Source organism: Oncorhynchus keta, chromosome 19, assembly GCF_023373465.1.
Source record: "Oncorhynchus keta strain PuntledgeMale-10-30-2019 chromosome 19, Oket_V2, whole genome shotgun sequence".
Lineage (NCBI taxonomy): Eukaryota > Metazoa > Chordata > Actinopteri > Salmoniformes > Salmonidae > Oncorhynchus > Oncorhynchus keta.
The window spans coordinates 13509389-13529320 of NC_068439.1; the positions used below are offsets into that span (position 1 = coordinate 13509389).

At 47.3% G+C, this 19932-nt stretch overlaps 1 protein-coding gene across 3 annotated transcripts in view; it reads left to right on the forward strand.

Moving 5' to 3' along the window:
- LOC118374126 (zinc finger and BTB domain-containing protein 10-like) overlaps nucleotides 1-19242 on the forward strand; it is a 30998-nt gene extending 11756 nt beyond the window's left edge. For all 3 annotated transcript variants that reach the window (XM_052469671.1, XM_052469672.1, XM_052469673.1), the window contains exons 3-5: nucleotides 10365-10430; nucleotides 14363-14538; nucleotides 16364-19242. In XM_052469671.1, coding sequence (XP_052325631.1) covers nucleotides 10365-10430; nucleotides 14363-14538; nucleotides 16364-16642 — 521 coding nt within the window. In that variant the 3' untranslated portion in view covers nucleotides 16643-19242. The remainder of the gene's footprint in view (nucleotides 1-10364; nucleotides 10431-14362; nucleotides 14539-16363) is intronic.
- The last annotated feature ends 690 nt before the right edge of the window (nucleotides 19243-19932 follow it).

A 19932-nucleotide genomic window follows, 5' to 3' on the forward strand; every position in this document is an offset into this window, starting at 1 on the left:
TACTGGCTGACGACTCTGGCAGATCCTGGCTGACTGGCGGCTCTGGCTGCTCCATGCTGACTGGCGGCTCTGGCTGCTCCATGCTGATTGGCGGCTCTGGCTGCTCCATGCTGACTGGCGGCTCTGGCTGCTCCATGCAGACTGGCGGCTCTGGCTGCGCCATGCAGACTGGCGGCTCTGGCTGCGCCATGCAGACTGGCTGCTTCATGCAGACTGGCAGCTCTGGCTGCTCCATGCTGACTGGCGGCTCTGGCTGCTCCATGCAGACTGGTGGCTCTGGCTGCTCCATGCAGACTGGCTGCTCCATGCAGACTGGCAGCTCCTTGCAGACTGGCAGCTCTGGCAGCTCCTTGCAGACTGGCAGCTCCTTGCAGACTCGCAGCTCCTTGCAGACTCGCAGCTCTGGCAGTGCTGGACAGGCGGAAGACTCCGGCAGAGCTGAACAGGCGGGAGACTCCGGCAGCGCTGTAGAGGAGGAAGGCTCCGGCAGCGCTGGACAGGCGGGAGCACCTGTAGGGATGAGACGGAGAGACAGCCTGGTGCGGGGAGCTGCCACCGGAGGGCTGGTGCGTGGAGGTGGTACCGGATAGACCGGACCGTGCAGGCGCACTGGAGCTCTTGAGCACCCCGAGCCTGCCCAACCTTACCTGGTTGAATGCTCCCGGTCGCCCTGCCAGTGCAGTGAGGTGGAATAGCCCGCACTAGGCTATGCAGGCGAACCGGGGACACCATGCGCAAGGCTGGTGCCATGAAAGCCGGCCCAAGGAGACGCACTGGAAACCAGATGCGTAGAGCCGGCTTCATGGCACTTGGCTCGATGCCCACTCTAGCCCGGCCGATACGATGTACCGCACTGGGCTATGCACCCACACTGGGGACACCGTGCGCTTCACAGCATAACACGGTGCCTGCCCGGTCTCTCTAGCCCCCCGGTAAGCACAGGAAGTTGGCGCAGGTCTCCTACCTGGCTTCGCCACACATCCTGTGTGCCTCCTCCCAATACATTTTTGGGGCTGACTCTCAGGCTTCCATCCACGCCGCCGTGCTGACTCCTCATACAAGCGCCTCTCTGCCTTCGGGCTGTGCCCAGGGTCCTTTTCCATCCAACTCATCCTCCCATGTCCAGTACTCCTCGCGCTGCTCCTGCTGCCGCTGCCTGTCACCACGCCGCTTGGTCCTGTTGTGGTGGGTGATTCTGTAACGGGATTCTTCTGTTGAAGGAGAGGCGGACCAAAACGCAGCGTGGTTATTGTGATACATCTTTAATAAAGATGAAAATAGAACAACATACAAAAAACGTGAAAAACCGAAAACAGCCGTGTAACAAACACAAAGACAGGAACAATCACCCACAAACCCCAACACCAAACAGACTACCTAAATATGGTTCCCAATCAGAGACAATGACTAACACCTGCCTCTGATTGAGAACCATATCAGGCCCAAACACAGAAACAGACAAACTAGACACACAACATAGAATGCCTACTCAGATCACACCCTGATCAAACAAAACATAGAAACATACAAAGCAAACTATGGTCAGGGTGTGACAGCAGGCAATATTAACCAGGTGAAATTGTGTCACTTCTCTTGTGTTCATTGCACGCAGAGTCGGTGTATATGCAACAGTTTGGGCCGCCTAATTTGCCAGAATTGTACGTAATTATGACATAACATTGAAGGTTGTGCAATGTAACAGGAATATTTAGACCTGGATGCCACCCGTTAGATAAAATACGGAACGGTTCCGTATTTCACTGAAAGAATAAACGTTTTGTTTTCGAGATGATAGTTTCCGGATTCAACCATATTAATGACCTAAGGCTCATATTTCTGTGTGTTATTATGTAATAATTAAGTCTATGATTTAATAGAGCATTCTGACTGAGCGATGGTAGGCACCAGCAGGCTCGTAAGCATTCATTCAAACAGCACTTTAGTGCGTTTTGCCAGCAGCTCATCGCTGTGCTTCAAGCATTGCGCTCTTTATGACTTCAAGCCTATCAACTCCCGAGATTAGGCTGGTGTAACCGATGTGAAATGGCTAGCTAGTTAGCGGGGTGTGCGCTAATAGTGTTTCAAACGTCACTCGCTTTGAGACTTGGAGTAGTTATTCCCCTTGAAGTAGTTATTCCCCCGCAGATTTTGTGGAGAGATGGGTAACGATGCTTCGAGGGCGTCTGTTGTCGATGTGTTCCTGGTTCGAGCCCAGGTAGGGGCGAGGAGAGGGACGGAAGCTATACTGTTACACTGGCAATACTAAAGTGCCTATAAGAACATCCAATAGTCAAAGGTATATGAAATGCAAATGGTATAGAGGGAAATAGTCCTATAATTCCTATAATAACTACAACCTAAACCTTCTTACCTGGGAATATTGAAGACTCATGTTAAAAAGAACCACCAGCTTTCATATGTTCTCATGTTCTGAGCAAGGAACTGAAACATTAGCTTTCTTACATGGCACATATTGCACTTTTACTTTCTTCTCCAACACTTTGTTTTTGCATTATTTATACCAAATTGAACATGTTTCATTTTATTTGAGACTAAATTTATTTTATTGATGTATTTTATTAAGTTAAAATAAGTGTTAATTCAGTATTGTTGTAATTGTCATTATTACAAATACATGCTTTTTTAAATCGGCCAATTAATCGGTATCAGCTTTTTTTGGTCCTCGATTAATCGGTATCGGTATCAGCATTGAAAAATCATAATTGGTCGACCTCTACATACAATACAACTTTATTGTTAAACTGCACTGCACTCAATCCCCCCCATAGATAACACATAAACAACCATCAGTTCTTTAGATGACAAAACAGCAGGCCTGTTTTGGTGAATGTGTACATCCTAGCATTTTGTTTCTATTTCCTAGACTGACATGGTATGACGACCATGCCTCTAGTCATGGCATTTAGTGGTCGTCATACCATTTAGAGTTTGTAGAAGTCTGAGTTAGTTCAGAGTTCAGCTCTGTTCCACAGTCATAGAGAGAGTACAGGAGCTATCTAACTGGTCTAACACTGACTGGACATGGCAGCTTGGCCTAGTCGGCCTCTCAGCTATGGGTGGCAGAGAGAGTTACTAGAGAAACTGACTAGAGAGAGAGTGACTAGAGAGAGTGACTAGAGAGAGTGACGAGAGAGAGAGTGACGAGAGAGAGAGTGACGAGAGAGAGAGTGACGAGAGAGAGAGTGACGAGAGAGAGAGTGACGAGAGAGAGAGTGACGAGAGAGAGAGTGACAATACCCAGAGCAGTTCAGAAACTAGTTGAAATTATTTCAAATACTTTATCTGTGCTCAATTGAGCTTGCCTGGTTTAATGGACCAAAATAATAATCCTAAAACTGCAAAACCCGCCCATCTGGCACTTCGTGCAGGCTTGAGATAACGTTCAAAGGGGTTGAAAGATTTCAAATAGTATTTGAACCCAGGTCTGATCCGAAGTGAATGCATTCATATATGATTATGGACAGCGTTTTTAAGCCGGCCCACTTCTCTTCTCGCCCTGCCGCCCCATACCACAGAAACCCTGGGTAATCTCTAAGTCTATGAGCCTGTCACACACACACACACACACACACACACACACACACACACACACACACACACACACACACACACACACACACACACACACACACACACACACACACACACACACAGTCCCAACTCTCCCCCATTAAGCAGTGTGCTGTATGGAATGATATGATGTATTAAGTGGGAGGGAGTTCACTCCTAATGCAGGGGAAACATTCTTCCTTTTGGCTTCTTTAAACACAACTGATCTGAGCTCATGTTCCTGAACCACTTTAATGTAGAGAGGGGTGTTCCAGTAACGTGTGTCTCATCATTAATGCAACAACATAATTTCCTAATTTGGCACTTCGACATCTCCCGTTCTCTCTGTCTCTTCAGCCAATCGGAGAAAAATTCCTTCTGAACTATAAGTGAACTGTATGTAGGAGTGTGGATTACCCTGAGGAGAAGCTGCTGTTTAGCATGGCTGAGCTCTGTAGTAGTGTGGATTACTATGAGGAGAAGCTGCTGTTTAGCATGGCTGAGCTCTGTAGTAGTGTGGATTACTACGAGGAGAAGCTGCTGTTTAGCATGGCTGAGCTCTGTAGTAGTGTGGATTACCCTGAGGAGAAGCTGCTGTTTAGCATGGCTGAGCTCTGTAGTAGTGTGGATTACCCTGAGGAGAAGCTGCTGTTTAGCATGGCTGAGCTCTGTAGTAGTGTGGATTACTATGAGGAGAAGCTGCTGTTTAGCATGGCTGAGCTCTGTAGTAGTGTGGATTACTATGAGGAGAAGCTGCTGTTTAGCATGGCTGAGCTCTGTAGTAGTGTGGATTACTATGAGGAGAAGCTGCTGTTTAGCATGGCTGATCTCTGTAGTAGTGTGGATTAAATCCTGAGGAGAAGCTGCTGTTTAGCATGGCTGAGCTCTGTAGTAGTGTGGATTACTATGAGGAGAAGCTGCTGTTTAGCATGGCTGAGCTCTGTAGTAGTGTGGATTACTATGAGGAGAAGCTGCTGTTTAGCATGGCTGAGCTCTGTAGTAGTGTGGATTACTATGAGGAGAAGCTGCTGTTTAGCATGGCTGAGCTCTGTAGTAGTGTGGATTACCCTGAGGAGAAGCTGCTGTTTAGCATGGCTGAGCTCTGTAGTAGTGTGGATTACCCTGAGGAGAAGCTGCTGTTTAGCATGGCTGAGCACTGTAGTAGTGTGGATTACCCTGAGGAGAAGCTGCTGTTTAGCATGGCTGAGCTCTGTAGTAGTGTGGATTACTATGAGGAGAAGCTGCTGTTTAGCATGGCTGAGCTCTATAGTAGTGTGGATTACCCTGAGGAGAAGCTGCTGTTTAGCATGGCTGAGCTCTGTAGTAGTGTGGATTACTATGAGGAGAAGCTGCTGTTTAGCATGGCTGAGCTCTGTAGTAGTGTGGATTACTATGAGGAGAAGCTGCTGTTTAGCATGGCTGAGCTCTGTAGTAGTGTGGATTACTACGAGGAGAAGCTGCTGTTTAGCATGGCTGAGCTCTGTAGTAGTGTGGATTACTACGAGGAGAAGCTGCTGTTTAGCATGGCTGAGCTCTGTAGTAGTGTGGATTACCCTGAGGAGAAGCTGCTGTTTAGCATGGCTGAGCACTGTAGTAGTGTGGATTACTATGAGGAGAAGCTGCTGTTTAGCATGGCTGAGCTCTGTAGTAGTGTGGATTACTACGAGGAGAAGCTGCTGTTTAGCATGGCTGAGCTCTATAGTAGTGTGGATTACCCTGAGGAGAAGCTGCTGTTTAGCATGGCTGAGCTCTGTAGTAGTGTGGATTACCCTGAGGAGAAGCTGCTGTTTAGCATGGCTGAGCTCTGTAGTAGTGTGGATTACTATGAGGAGAAGCTGCTGTTTAGCATGGCTGAGCTCTGTAGTAGTGTGGATTACTATGAGGAGACGCTGCTGTTTAGCATGGCTGAGCTCTGTAGTAGTGTGGATTACCCTGAGGAGACGCTGTTGTTTAGCATGGCTGAGCTCTATAGAGGCCTGGATCGTGTTCATTAGGGCACAGCGTTTTATTTTTTTTTGCAACAGGCAAAGAAAATTATAATTTCAAATCAAATCAAAGTTTATTTGTCACGTGCGCCAAATACAACAGGTGTAGGTTGACCTTACAGTGAAATGCTTACTTACAGGCTCTAATCAATGGTGTGTGTGTGTGTGTGTGTGTGTGTGTGTGTGTGTGTGTGTGTGTGTGTGTGTGTGTGTGTGTGTGTGTGTGTGTGTGTGTGTGTGTGTGTGTGTGTGTGTGTGTAGCAAGGCTATATACAGACACCTGTTAGTCAGGCGTATTGAGGTAGTATGTACATGTAGGTATCGTTGAAGTGACTATACACATATGATGAACAGAGAGCAGCAGTAGAGTAAAAGAGGGGTTGACGGGTGGTGGGACACAATGCAGATAGTCCAGTTAGCCAATGTGTGGGAGCACCAGTTAGTCAGGCTGATTGAGGTAGTATGTACATGAATATATAGTTAAAGCATATAAGATAAACAGAGAGTAGCAGTAGAGTAAAAGAGGGGTTGGGGGGGAGACACAATGCAAATAGCCCGGGTAACCATTTGGTTAGATGTTCAGGAGTCTTATGGCTTGGGGGTAAAAACTGTTGAGAAGCCTTTTTTTCCTAGACTTGGGACTCCGGTACCACTTCACATGCGGTAGTAGAGAGAACAGTCTATGACTGGGGTGGCTGGGGTCTTTGACAATTTTTAGGGCCTTCCTCTGACACCGCCTGGTGTAGAGGTCCTGGATGGCAGGCAGCTTTGCCCCAGTAATGTACTGGGCCGTACGCACTACCCTCTGAAGTGCCTTGCGGTCAGAGGCCGAGCAATTGCCGTACCAGGCAGTGATGCAACCAGTCATGATGCTCTCGATGGTGCAGCTGCAGAATCTTTTGAGGATCTCAGGAACCATGACAAATCTTTTTCGTTTCCTGAGGGGGAATAGGCTTTGTCATGCCCTCTTCACAACTGTCTTGGTGTGTTTGGACCAATCTAGTTTGTTGTTGATGTGGACACCAAGGAATTTGAAGCTCTCAACCTGCTCCACTACAGCCCCATCGATGAGAATGGGGACGTGCTCGGTGCTCCTTTTCCTGTAGTCCACAATCATCTCCTTAGTCTTGGTTACGTTGAGGGATAGGTTGTTATTCTGGCACCACCCGGCCAGGTCTCTGACCTCCTCCCTATAGGCTGTCTATACGTTGTCGGTGATCAGGCCTACCACTGTTGAGTCGTCAGCAAAAATTAATGATGGTGTTGGAATCGTGCCTGGCCATGCAGTCGTGGGTGAACAGGGAATACAGGAGGGGACTGAGCACGCCTGGGGAACTCCAGTGTTGAGGATCAGCGTGGCAGATGTGTTGCTACCTACCCTCACCACCTGGGGGCGGCCTGTCAGGAAGTCCAGGATCCAGTTGCAGAGGGAGTTGTTTAGTCCCAGGATCCTTAGCTTGGTGAGGGTACTATGGTGTTGAATGCTGAGCTGTAGTCGGTGAACAGCATTCTCACATAGGTGTTCCGTTTGTCCAGGCGGGAAAGGGCAGTGTGGAGTGCAATGGAGATTGCATCATCTGTGCATCTGTTTGGGCGGTATGCAAATTGGAGTGGGTCTAGGGTTTCTGGAATAATGGTGTTGATGTGAGCCATTACCAGCCTTTTAAAGCACTTCATGGCTACGGACGTGAGTGCTACGGGTCTGTAGTCATTTAGGCAGATTGCCTTTGTGTTCTTGGGCACAGGGACTATGGTGGTCTGCTTTGATTTAGCTCGTCTGGTAGGCTCATGTCACTGGGCAGCTCGCGGCTGTGCTTCCCTTTGTAGTCTGTAATAGTTTGCAAGCCCTGCAACATCCGACGAGCGTCGGAGCCGGTGTAGTATGATTCAGTCTTTGCCCTGCATTAATGCTTTGCCTGTTTAATGGTTCGTCGCAGGGCATTTCTTGTAAGTTTCCGGGTTAGAGTCCCGCACCTTGAAAGCGAATGTTGCCTGTAATTCATGGCTTCTGGTTGGGGTATGTACGTACAGTCACTGTGGGGACGACATCCTCAATGCACTTATTGATAAAGCCATTGACTGATGTGGTGTACTCCTCAATGCCATCGGAAGAATCCCAGAACATGTTCCAGTCTGTTTAGCATCTGCTTCATCTCACCATTTCTTTATAGACCAAGTCACTGGTGCTTCCTGCTTTAATTTTTGATTGTAAGCAGGAATCAGGAGGATAGAGTTACGGTCGGATTTACCAAATGGAGGGTGAGGGAGAGCTTTGTACGGGTCTCTGTGTGTGGAGTACAGCTGATCTAGAATTTCTTTCACTCTGGCTGCACATTTAACATGTTGATAGAGATTTGGTAGAACTGATTTAAGTTTCCCTGCATTAAAGTCTCCGGCCACTAGGAGTGCCGCTTCTGGGTGAGCGGTTTCCTGTTTGCTCATTTCCTTATACAGCTGACTGATTGCGGTCTTAGTGCATCTGTCTGTGGTGGTAAATAAACAGCCACTAAGAGTATAGCAGAGAACTCTCTAGGCAAGTCGTGTGGCCTGCAGTTTATCACAATATACTCTACTTCAGGTGAGTGAAATCTAGAGACTTAGATATCGTGCACCAGCTGTTGTTTACAAATATGCACAGACCGCCCCCCCCTCATCTTACCGAAGTGTGCTGTTCTATCTTGCCGGTGCAGCGTGTATCCCGCTAGCTGAATATCCATTTCGTCATTCAGCCACGATTCCGTGAAACATAGGATTTTACCATTTCTGATGTCCCATTGGTAGGATATTTGTGATCTTACCTCGTCTAGTTTATTGTCCAATGATAGCACGTTGGCGAGTAATATTGACGGTAACGGCAGCATTCCTAGTTGTCTTCTGCGGGTCCGGACGAGGCATCCGCCTCTTCGTCCTCTGCATCGCTTCCTTTTGCGTATAATTGGGATGTCTGCCCTGTGGGGTGTTTGGAGAATATCGTGTGAGTCCTGCTTGTTGTTGTTGTTGAAGAAATCTTAGTCTAATCTGAGGTGAGTGATCGCTGTCCTGATATCTAGAAGCTCTTTTCTTCCGTAAGATACGTTTGCAGAAACATTATGTACAAAATCATTTACAAATAACGCGAAAAAAACACATAGCACAATTGGTAAGGAGACCGTAAAATGGCGGCCATCTCGTCCAGGGCGCCATTTTCATTAATCAGCCACTTCCTATTGAACAGGTCTCGATAGTCTCTCCCTGTTCCAGTCTGTTCTTTTATGCTTGGTGCCGGAAAAACAGGAGCTATGATTTAGGTGAACCCCCCCCCACCCCCCACCCCGCTTTACTATAGCAGAGCTGCTGGTTTCATAAATTATTGGTTCCTCTCCAAACAACACACAATTAACTCTTAAGGTCTGACCCTCTCTCCCTCCCTAATCCCCCCTAATGCACTAGGGCTGTCCTCGCCATTCCAAATATTGACCCAGGCAGGCTGGCTGGCAGGCAGGATAGAGAATGGGACCGGTGGTCAGGTTCTTAACAATAGGTTCTGAAGTCCAGGCCCAGAGATATGGCTAATTAAGCCTGTTCAGTGATCCTAAGTGAGGGGCTGAGGGCTCTATCCTGTGATTCACATATTAATACACAGCCCAGTGGGAGAGGCTGCTGAACACGCTGTCCTGGCTAGAAGAAGTGTACCTACATACAGTAGCAGACAGACAGGCAGGCTAGGGAATGGATGACAGAACACAGGCAGCACCAGGGTCATGTTCGTCTGGGATTAGGCACCAGGGTCGTGTTCGTCTGGGATTAGGCACTAAAATCGTGTTCATCTGGGATTAGGCACCAGGGTCGTGTTCATTTGGGATTAGGCACCAGTCGTGTTCATCTGGGATTAGGCACCAGGGTCATGTTCATTTGGGATTAGGCACTAGGGTCGTGTTCATTTGGGATTAAGCACCAGGGTCGTGTTCATTTGGGATTAGGCACCAGGGTCGTGTTCATCTGGGATTAGGCACCAGGGTCGTGTTCATTTGGGATTAGGCATCAGGGTCGTGTTCATCTGGGATTAGGCACCAGGGTCGTGTTCATTTGGGATTAGGCACCAGGGTCGTGTTCATCTGGGATTAGGCACCAGAGTCGTGTTCATTTGGGATTAGGCATCAGGGTCGTGTTCATCTGGGATTAGGCATCAGGGTCGTGTTCATCTGGGATTAGGCATCAGGGTCGTGTTCATCTGGGATTAGGCACCAGGGTCGTGTTCATTTGGGATTAGGCACCAGAGTCGTGTTCATCTGGGATTAGGCACCAGAGTCGTGTTCATCTGGGATTAGGCACCAGAGTCGTGTTCATTTGGGATTAGGCATCAGGGTCGTGTTCATCTGGGATTAGGCACCAGGGTCGTGTTCATTTGGGATTAGGCATCAGGGTCGTGTTCATCTGGGATTAGGCACCAGGGTCGTGTTCATTTGGGATTAGGCACCAGGGTCGTGTTCATTTGGGATTAGGCATCAGGGTCGTGTTCATCTGGGATTAGGCACCAGGGTCGTGTTCATTTCGGATTAGGCACCAGGGTCGTGTTCATTTCGGATGAGGCACCAAACGGAAAGAACGAAGGCAGACTGAAACAGGTGAGTGTCTACCTCAACGACTTTTCAAATAAGAAACTCACATTTTTGTTCTAACTTAGTTTTAAACCGGTTTGCTAGAGGTGTGCCCAGCTGAACAAGACCCTGGGGTAGGTGGGGCCTGGTGTTTGTGTACTTAAGGTAGTGTCTGTCCCCCCCCCCAAAGCTTTCATACCCTCTAATCATGTCTTTGTTTCTCCTCTCACAGAACTGGCCAATCAGTTTCAGTACAGCCTCCTGCAAGAGTCGCAGCAAGGGGAGTCCTGGGAGAATGGTATGGGTTGTGTTCTCCTGTAATTATACCATATAGTAGATGTATGTTCAGACTTACTGATTCAATATTACCAAACACATTCTTATGACAGATTTGTTTTCACACCTTGTGTCATGAACCTAATTTGGTGGTTGGTTAATGTGATGATGATCAAAGATGTGAATACTTCCGGTATTGTTAGTTGTTCTGGATAGGAGATAAATGACTTACGCAGATATCCTCCAAGATGGTGTTGTGAATAGCACATTAGCCAGTTGAACACAGCACACAGGTGACCTGTTTTTCCTCAGCCCCCTGGCAACCTGGCCTGCTTGACAACTCTTTTGTTTAGGGTGTCTTGACTCAAACAAAGACAAAGGCAGGACCCTGCAGCTGTCTGTGATGTGAGCCTAGCCAACCAAATCAATAGTTTGGCTACAGTCACATCTACACTTGTCCCGTAGGTGGTTAGTGGGTGTTACGACATCACTACACATTTCTCACATACTAGATTTGTCAAACATCTTTCTTCACAATGGTGTAAATTGGTTATGGAGGCTGTAGTAGACTTTAGCCTGATGTGTTGATCTCTGTTAATAGCAGCTGAGGTACAGCATTTTCTGACACATTCTTTCCTAACGACACATCAGGAATATTTTAGATCAGTGGGTTAATGGTAAAACTAGTTTTTGGTAGAGAAATCAAATTATACTTATTTTGTTACTCCCTAGGCAGTAGTGTAGCCATGACAACACGACAGTTTAGTATTTAACCGAGTGTTTTTCCTTCCCATAACACCATAGTAAACATGATGTCCTTTCACTGAGGATTCAACCACACATGACCCCTCATCCCACCACCACCACACCCACTACCCTCATCCCACTACCACCACACATGACCCTCATCCCACCACACACATGACCCCTCATCCCACCACCACCACCACACGACCCCTCATCCCACCACCACCACACACGACCCCTCATCCCACCACCACCACACACACATGACCCTCATCCCACCACACACATGACCCCTCATCCCACCACCACCACACGACCCCTCATCCCACCACCACCACACACGACCCTCATCCCACCACCACCACACACACATGACCCCTCATCCCACCACACACATGACCCCTCATCCCACCACCACCACACGACCCCTCATCCCACCACCACCACACAACCCCTCATCCCACCACCACACACATGACCCCTCATCCCACCACCACCACACACACGACCCCTCATCCCACCACCACCACACACACATGACCCCTCATCCCACCACCACCACACACACGACCCCTCATCCCACCACCACCACACAACCCCTCATCCCACCACCACCACACACACATGACCCTCATCCCACCACCACCACACACATGACCCCTCATCCCACCACCACACATGACCCCTCATCCCACCACCACCACACAACCCCTCATCCCACCACCACCACACCCACAACCCCTCATCCCACCACCACCACACCCACAACCCTCATCCCACCACCACCACACAACCCCTCATCCCACCACCACCACACCCACAACCCCTCATCCCACCACCACCACACAACCCCTCATCCCACCACCACCACACACGACCCCTCATCCCACCACCACCACACACACAACCCCTCATCCCACCACCACCACACCCACTACCCCTCATCCCACCACCACCACACACGACCCCTCATCCCACCACCACCACACACGACCCCTCATCCCACCACCACCACACACACAACCCCTCATCCCACCACACACACATGACCCCTCATCCCACCACCACCACACCCACAACCCCTCATCCCACCACCACCACCACACACAACCCCTCATCCCACCACCACACACAACCCTCATCCCACCACCACCACACACAACCCCTCATCCCACCACCACACACAACCCCTCATCCCACCACCACCACACCCAACGACCCCTCATCTCACCACCACACACATGACCCCTCATCCCACCACCACACCCAACGACACCTCATCCCACCACCACCACACACACTACCCCTCATCCCACTACCACCACCACACATGACCCCTCATCCCACTACCACCACACATGACCCCTCATCCCACCACACACATGACCCCTCATCCCACCACCACCACACGACCCCTCATCCCACCACCACCACACACACGACCCCTCATCCCACCACCACCACACACACATGACCCCTCATCCCACCACCACCACACACGACCCCTCATCCCACCACCACACCCAACGACCCCTCATCCCACCACCACACACACACAACCCCTCATCCCACCACCACCACCACACCCACAACCCCTCATCCCACCACCACACACACACATGACCCCTCATCCCACCACCACACCCAACGACCCCTCATCCCACCACCACCACACCCACGACCCCTCATCCCACCACCACCACCACACCCACGACCCCTCATCCCACCACCACCACACCCACGACCCCTCATCCCACCACCACCACCACACACAACCCCTCATCCCACCACCACCACCACACCCACAACCCCTCATCCCACCACCACACACACACATGACCCCTCATCCCACCACCACACCCAACGACCCCTCATCCCACCACCACCACACACACGACCCCTCATCCCACCACCACACATGACCCTCATCTCACCACCACCACACACACGACCCCTCATCCCACCACCACACACGACCCCTCATCCCACCACCACCACACATGACCCCTCATCCCACCACCACACCCAACGACCCCTCATCCCACCACCACCACACCCACAACCCCTCATCCCACCACCACCACCACACACGACCCCTCATCCCACCACCACACCCAACGACCCCTCATCCCACCACCACACACATGACCCCTCATCCCACCACCACCACACCCAACGACCCCTCATCCCACCACCACACCCAACGACCCCTCATCCCACCACCACCACACCCACAACCCTCATCCCACCACCACACACATGACCCCTCATCCCACCACCACCACACACGACCCCTCATCCCACCACCACACACATGACCCCTCATCCCACCACCACCACACATGACCCCTCATCCCACCACCACACACATGACCCCTCATCCCACCACCACACCCAACGACCCCTCATCCCACCACCACACACATGACCCCCTCATCCCACCACCACACACATGACCCTCATCCCACCACCACACCCAACGACCCCTCATCCCACCACCACACACATGACCCCTCATCCCACCACCACCACACATGACCCCTCATCCCACCACCACCACACACACATGACCCCTCATCCCACCACCACACACATGACCCCTCATCCCACCACCACCACACATGACCCTCATCCCACCACCACCACACACATGACCCCTCATCCCACCACCACACCCAACGACCCCTCATCCCACCACCACCACACCCACAACCCCTCATCCCACCACCACACACATGACCCCTCATCCCACCACCACACCCAACGACCCTCATCCCACCACCACCACACACACATGACCCTCATCCCACCACCACACCCAACGACCCCTCATCCCACCACCACACACACACGACCCCTCATCCCACCACCACCACACCCACAACCCCTCATCCCACCATCACCACACATGACCCCTCATCCCAGCACCACCACACATGACCCCTCATCCCAGCACCACCACACACACGACCCCTCATCCCACCACCACCACCACACACACATGACCCCTCATCCCACCACCACCACACACACGACCCCTCATCCCACAACTCCGCTCTTTAATTGGGAAGTGAAGAACCAAGGGGTTCTACCGCCAGAGACTGGGGCGGCTCTACAAATGACTGCCCCCAAGTCTGCTCTTCCATTATCTGTGTCAATGTGGATTTGATCAACTGTTTAGAAAGCAACCTGGTGTGTTTCTCTCAGGCGAGTCGTCCGACACGGCCCTGAATAAGCTCAAGTGTCCCCACTGTAACTACATCGCCAAGCACCGGAGAACACTAAAGAGGCACCTCATCATTCACTCTGGCGTCCGCTCCTTCAGCTGTGATATCTGTGGCAAGCTGTTCACCCGCAGAGAGCACGTCAAGAGACATTCCCTGGTAAGACCCTACCCGAACTATTCATTCCCTGGTTAGAACCTACCCTAACTGTTCATTCCCTGGTTAGAACCTACCCTAACTGTTCATTCCCTGGTTAGAACCTACCCGAACTGTTCATTCCCTGGTTAGAACCTACCCGAACTGTTCATTCCCTGGTTAGAACCTACCCGAACTGTTCATTCCCTGGTTAGAACCTACCCGAACTATTCATTCCCTGGTTAGAACCTACCCGAACTGTTCATTCCCTGGTTAGAACCTACCCGAACTGTTCATTCCCTGGTTAGAACCTACCCTAACTGTTCATTCCCTGGTTAGAACCTACCCGAACTGTTCATTCCCTGGTTAGAACCTACCCTAACTGTTCATTCCCTGGTTAGAACCTACCCGAACTGTTCATTCCCTGGTTAGAACCTACCCGAACTGTTCATTCCCTGGTTAGAACCTACCCTAACTGTTCATTCCCTGGTTAGAACCTACCCTAACTGTTCATTCCCTGGTTAGAACCTACCCTAACTGTTCATTCCCTGGTTAGAACCTACCCTAACTGTTCATTCCCTGGTTAGAACCTACCCTAACTGTTCATTCCCTGGTGAGAACCTACCCTAACTGTTCATTCCCTGGTTTGAATCCAGGCTGAATCACATCCGGCCGTGATTGAGAGTCCCATAGGGCGGCACACGATTGTCCCAGTGTTTTCCAGGTTTGGCCGGGGTAGGCTATCATTTGTAAATAAGAATTTGTTCTTAACTGACTTGCCTAGTTAAATAAAGGTTAAATAAAAAATAATTAAGCTCCCGGCTGCTATCAAATCCACATCGACATTATCCCACCCCTAGTTATCCAAACCTAACATACCTGCCAATACATTTTCAGCAATATCGCTGGTCTGTCTGTGTGGCGTGCGTGCTTGTCTGTCTATCATTCAGTTTGTATAGCCAGTTTATATCATGATAACTGTCTTGTGGGTAGACAGAAAGACATTCCCCCAAAACCTTCTCAATTAAATGTTAACTGCAAAGTAAGCATGTCTGGCGTAATCATGGTTGTTTATATCAATCTGGTGGGCTTGACATATGCAGCATAACAACTAGACCAGCACATTCCTCTGTTGCAAAATGCTCCATTAAAGGGGTATTACACCCTAAAAAATGATCTTCTGATATGATTTCAGCGTTGACATGGACTCAGAACATCCCATTTCGTTGTTTCTCTATGAATAATTGTAATTTTGAGAGTTCAATTTCTTTATAAATCCCCAAACCAGGAAAAACATTATCACACAGAGACACCCCCACCTCCCTCTTCAAAACATTATCACACAGAGACACCCCCACCTCCCTCTTCAAAACATTATCACACAGAGACACCCCCACCTCCCTCTTCAAAACATTATCACACAGAGACCCCCACCTCCCTGTTCAAAACATTATCACACAGGGACCCCCACCTCCCTCTTCAAAATATTATCACACTGTCCTCATAACTCTGTCATCCACCCTCTCTCTCTCTCTCTCTCTCTCTCTCTCTCTTTTTCTTTCTTTCTCTCTCTTTCTCTTTCTGTGTGTCCTCCATAACTCTGTCCTCCATCACTCTGTACTCCACCCTTCCTCTCTGTAGAAGTCTCTCCCATGACTTTAGCTGGATTGGGGAAGTGTCAGTATCCCATTCATATTTCAGCCTTAATTTATGCTTTTCAACTTTTGTATTTATGATTCCAGGATCTTTCTAGGAGTTTCTCAGTTCCAAGTTTCCAATAATTCTGACAGCACATGAACACTGCATTAACCCTTGTCCCTCTCTCTCGTCCCCCTTTCCCTCCCTACAGGTGCACAAGAAGGACAAAAAGTACAAGTGCATGGTGTGCAAGAAGATCTTCATGCTGGCGGCCAGCGTGGGGATCCGGCACGGCTCACGGCGCTATGGTGTGTGTGTGGACTGTGCTGAATCCCACCAGTCCACGCAGGAGGGCCTGGAGTCCCTGGAGGTGTTCGTCCGCGAGGATGATGACTTTGAGGGGGAGGAGCCTGACGAGGACATGGCTGAAGAGGGGGAGGAGCCTAACGACAACGACCAATCCAACTTGGAGGGTGACACTGGTAGTTAAAGATTTTTTTTTTAAATGAAATAAAGCTGGTAACAATCAAACTCCAAAGTGCTATCAGACCTCGAGGTTACTTACACGGTTTAGTGTATGAGACAAAGAGAGAAGCTTTGGTAGAGCGGGACTCAAGATGTACAGATATTCTATGTGTCACTCTGGGCCTAGTGCTCACTAGAGAAAGAGAGAAATGAAATATTGAAATCAGGTTTATGGTGATTTTGTTTTGGGGGGAGGGGGGGTGTACAGCGTTTTTAGTTGCAATAGACCAATCATCTTAAGAAATATTATTTAATTTATGAAATAGGTTTTTATGGTCTTATTCAATTCTATAATTGTTTTCTGTTTTGTGAACTGCTATCAATGAGTTTCAGTATTTGACTGTACTTTCTGTCAGATCTGTAACTATGTTGCTAGGTGCATGTTGTTAGACAGAAGGACGTGAAAGAAAGGGCATTATTTGCCGACAGGAAGATTTGATGTTTAGATGACCTGAACCATATGATTTACTATTCTATCTTTTCCCTGCACAAATCTTGGAACCAAAAAAAATCTGTTTTGTGACTATTTTATCACAGCCATATTTATGAGTTTATGTTAAGTGGACTGTGCTATTGTGCCAAGCAGAAAGCACAGCAAGATTTATCAGGAGACAACAAACTACTGAGAGAAACAAAAGTCGGGCAGAGAAAAAAAGGAAAAATATTTAGAAAAGAAGAAGCGAAAGTACCAGGGGAAATGTTATTTGCTAGCTTTATACAAATCACAGCACCACACAGTAACACTTTATAAAGCATTTTGACATTCACTTAAAGCTTGAATTTTGCCAAATGACGGAAATGTTTGGTGCTGTAATGTTTATGTTGCGAGATACTGGACCTACAGCTGTATATGATGTTTATAATCATAAAGCCTGAAATGACTCAGTTATATATATATATATTAATCAGCTACCTATAAAACACTGTTGTGCTACGGCTCCTATCAGGAATGCTTTGCCATTGTCTTTTTGTATTTAATGCACACACACACACACACACACACACACACACACACACACACACACACACACACACGCTCACATACCATTTTGTAGAACTACCGGCAGTACTTGTAAACATGATGTAGGGACCTACGTTAAAAAGATACCTTATATATATATATATACATGGTTTATATCAAGTAGTGATATATTATAGCTCAATAAATAAATATATATATATTTGGTAGTATTTTAAAGAGTGCAGATATATGAAGTCTGAAAGCGAAACTCCATTTTGAAAAGTTATAATTTTTTACAATCAGTTTATTTAATTTGATAGAAGTATCTTTATTTTGTCTGCCAGGTAGGAAAACACTTTGTTGAATACAAACTAAAGATCTATGATGCGTAACAGACATGCACTTACTACTATTTTGCGTTCATGAAAATCATTTTGTTTTTCAATGTCTTTTCTTGCTTCCCCAAAGTGGGTCTTGAATGGAACTGTTTTGCTCTTTTTCTTAGATGTTTTGTTATTTAATATTATTATATTGGCTACGAAATGCAATCAAGACTGTTAATTTCCATCTATTTGTCCAAGCAAATTGTTTATTAATTATTGTTGAGATAGCCAGGTAATCTCTACAGTATGTAGAGACCTGCTTGTGTATGTAATTGTCAGATAAAAAAAATAATCATTCACTTTACCCTAAATGTATATATAGTTTTATTTGTCCTTTTATAATGTATTTCCTTATCCTTTTTTATTTAATTAATCACGTATTTGATAAGAATTTGATAAGATTGTTTGCAGGTTAAAACCTAGGAACAGCAGTTTGTCCAAAGGCAGTGGATATATCGAAGTGCTATAATTATTCAGAAATGTTTGATTTCCCTGTACTCCAAATGCAAATGTATTTTAAAGAAAGCTCCTCTAGAGATATCCTCATCCACGTTCGTACAATATGATTTACCTTCAAAATCACTGGGAGGGATTTTATATATGAAAAAAAAAAGATTTAGCTCGTTTATTTTACTTAATGGAACACACTCAGCTGCAGTTGGCTTGTTTTAAAATCTTGGCCTTGTGTTGTGTCATACTGGGTTGCCTTCAGAAGGCACTGTACTTGTCCAATAAAAACATTTAAAAAACGTGTTTTAATTTTCCATTGCAAAATGTGTTGTTACGGTGTGCCCTAATGAACACGTCCCTAACCTTCCACTCTATCTGATCACACCTGTGCTCGTCCATCAAACTGTTTCTGTTTTACTGTACAACGGATGATCTCAAGATGACTTATTGTTCTACATGTTATTATGCTGTAGTGTAATGGACAAATCAAGTAAAACACTACTACAGAAACAGGGTTTTTTGTTTTTTTTCAGCTGTATTTTTTAAAAGATGTTTTAAATGGTGTATTTTTCAACTCTCTTTTCAAACTACAGCGATGCAAAACCAATGGGCCTTTTCCTGGGCTCCACCCTGAACACAAAACAAGTCAGGTTACTATTTTTACTTTTTTTTTTCAAGGTTTTCAAAAATGAATTACATTCTCCTTTTTCTGTTTCAATTGTACTACTGTTCCTCTATAATACATATTCCAAATAAAACGCTTAAACTCGATCTGTGGTTAATTTATTTCAGATTATTTTTAATCATTTCGCGTTCTATTCTTTACCCATTTCTGATTACTCCTTATCTATGCTGTGTTTACATGGGGAAAGAACAGCTATTACTCAGTCCTTATCTATGCTGTGTTTACATGGGGAAAGAACAGCTATTACTCAGTCCTTATCTATGCTGTGTTTACATGGGGAAAGAACAGCTATTACTCAGTCCTTATCTATGCTGTGTTTACATGGGGAAAGAACAGCTATTACTCAGTCCTTATCTATGCTGTGTTTACATGGGGAAAGAACAGCTATTACTCAGTCCTTATCTATGCTGTGTTTACATGGGGAAAGAACAGCTATTACTCAGTCCTTATCTATGCTGTGTTTACATGGGGAAAGAACAGCTATTACTCAGTCCTTATCTATGTTGTGTTTACATGGGGAAAGAACAGCTATTACTCAGTCCTTATCTATGCTGTGTTTACATGGGGAAAGAACAGCTATTACTCAGTCCTTATCTATGTTGTGTTTACATGGGGAAAGAACAGCTATTACTCAGTCCTTATCTATGTTGTGTTTACATGGGGAAAGAACAGCTATTACTCAGTCCTTATCTATGTTGTGTTTACATGGGGAAAGAACAGCTATTACTCAGTCCTTATCTATGCTGTGTTTACATGGGGAAAGAACAGCTATTACT